Source organism: Gossypium hirsutum, chromosome A12, assembly GCF_007990345.1.
Source record: "Gossypium hirsutum isolate 1008001.06 chromosome A12, Gossypium_hirsutum_v2.1, whole genome shotgun sequence".
In the NCBI taxonomy this organism is placed as follows: Eukaryota; Viridiplantae; Streptophyta; class Magnoliopsida; order Malvales; family Malvaceae; genus Gossypium; species Gossypium hirsutum.
This window is the reverse complement of record NC_053435.1, coordinates 4,540,553-4,542,202: the sequence shown is the minus strand read 5'-3', so window position 1 is coordinate 4,542,202 and position 1,650 is coordinate 4,540,553. Positions and strand designations below refer to the sequence as shown.

Genomic DNA, 1,650 nt, shown 5'->3' with positions numbered 1-1,650 from the left:
TCTAATTGTGACCGATGGCTTTCTTGGATACATATCAGGTTGTGTCTGAATGTCTGCTGGGGCAAAACCTGGAGGGTAGGTAGACTCTTCATTATCATCCCCTGCATTAATCAAGGGGCTTTTCCCTTTTTCTAATCTGCCAGCCAATAGACGCGTTAATTGGTCCATCATGCTTTTCTGGGACTCCAGCATCTGGTCCCTCATATCTTACTGGATTTTGGCAAGCTGTTCTTGCATACATGTTTGTAATTGATCCTGCATCTCTTTTTGTATTTGTTCCAATCTCTCTAACCTTTGGTCCATTGCTCTTGTTTTTCCTCTTGCACCGTAACGATGTTCCAGGGTAACTGCCATGATTTTTAGGGTTTTTTTGTGAGTTTTAGTGTGTATGATGCAATGCTGATGCATGAATGCAATGAATGCGATGAATGCAAAAAGCGTTGATTCAAATTCGATTTCATTAGAGTAACTTTTCTAGAAAACAAGTTTCTTTACAAAAAATAGATTACATATAAGGCTTGGCCCTGATACTTAAGGCATTGACCTGCTTAAGAAGCCAAGCTAGCTCTCGGCCTCGTCCAATTCCGACTCGTATTTTAAACTCAGCACATCGACTTGTACTGCTAGCATTTGTAAGTGATCAGCCACTTCTCGCACTTGAGTCAAAGCTTCGCCCATGACGTAGTCCCTGTTCCGGACTTGATCTTGAGATTGATGAAGTTGTTCCTTGAATCGCTCGTTATTTACCTCAAGGAGTTCCATCTGAAGTTCACGATTTTGTAGTACTGTTTTGAGTTCTTCTATATTCTCTTTTAATTCTTCGATTCTGCTCTGACTAGCTTTCAACTCGATTACAGAGTTACGCGAGCGATACTGATACAATGACCCCTCTAACTCTGATACCCAAATTTTTAACCCCTCCTTTTCATTCTGGCTTTCTACCAAACTTCTTTTCAGAGCACCTTCTCGAGCTTGAGCATCGCGGAATTTTTCTTCCCACTGGTTGGCTTTGCTTTGCTCTTCTTTAACTTCCTGTCGCCGCTGTTCAGATTTTTTCCTAACCCAGCGGTTCTCATTGATCTGCGCAGCTTCTTATAGTCCATTTTCAAACTGTCCAAGTCCTCTTTAGCCTTGTTTTTTCCTTTTCTGAATCTTTCGGCTTCTAGTTTCTGGACATCGACATCTAACCCCAGCTGCATTTTTTCTTCCTCCAATTGCTCAATCCTTTTCTCTAGCTCCAGACTCTTTCTCTCGAAATCTTGCCTGATGATTTCTAGCTCAGTTGGGATTACTTTCAAGTGTTCTTCTATCGACTGAGGATTCCCTTGATTTGACATAGGGATGTTGTCATTAATCCTTTGATCCCTCCATTGGTCGTACTCAAGGGTAGTCATAGGATTGGCAGCAAACTTTTTCATTCTATGAGTCTGGTTCCAGGCATTTGATATCTCGCGAACTTTCTTTTTGTAATTATTCCCCGTGACCACGAACTCACACTGGGCTAACCCGTAAGTTGGCGGTGTAAACTGTCTAGATCTGTACTATCTTAATGCAAGCAGAGGAGCATATCCGACGGCTCCCCATACTCCTAACAAGGGAACCCAATCGAAATCTCCACATCGGTATAATATTTCATCAGGAACCATCCAC

General features: G+C 42.1%; 1 protein-coding gene across 1 annotated transcript; it reads right to left on the bottom strand.

The window, feature by feature from the left end:
* Positions 1–561: 561 nt before the first annotated feature.
* Positions 562–1,418, bottom strand: LOC121211288 (calcium-binding and coiled-coil domain-containing protein 2-like). Its single transcript, XM_041083933.1, has 2 exons — positions 963–1,418; positions 562–873 (listed from the first exon to the last, which is right to left on the bottom strand). Exons 1-2 carry the CDS (start codon positions 1,416–1,418, stop codon positions 562–564), a joined length of 768 nt encoding a protein of 255 aa, XP_040939867.1.
* Between the last annotated feature and the right edge of the window lie 232 nt (positions 1,419–1,650).

Excerpts from the sequence above, each read along its gene's own strand:
- LOC121211288 (XM_041083933.1), bottom strand. The coding sequence starts at position 1,418 with ATGAAAAAGTTTGCTGCCAATCCTATGACTACCCTTGAGTACGACCAA. Across the intron at positions 874-962 it reads CGATGCTCAAGCTCGAGAAG|TATCGCTCGCGTAACTCTGT; the intron begins GTGCTCTGAAAA and ends TCATTGTATCAG.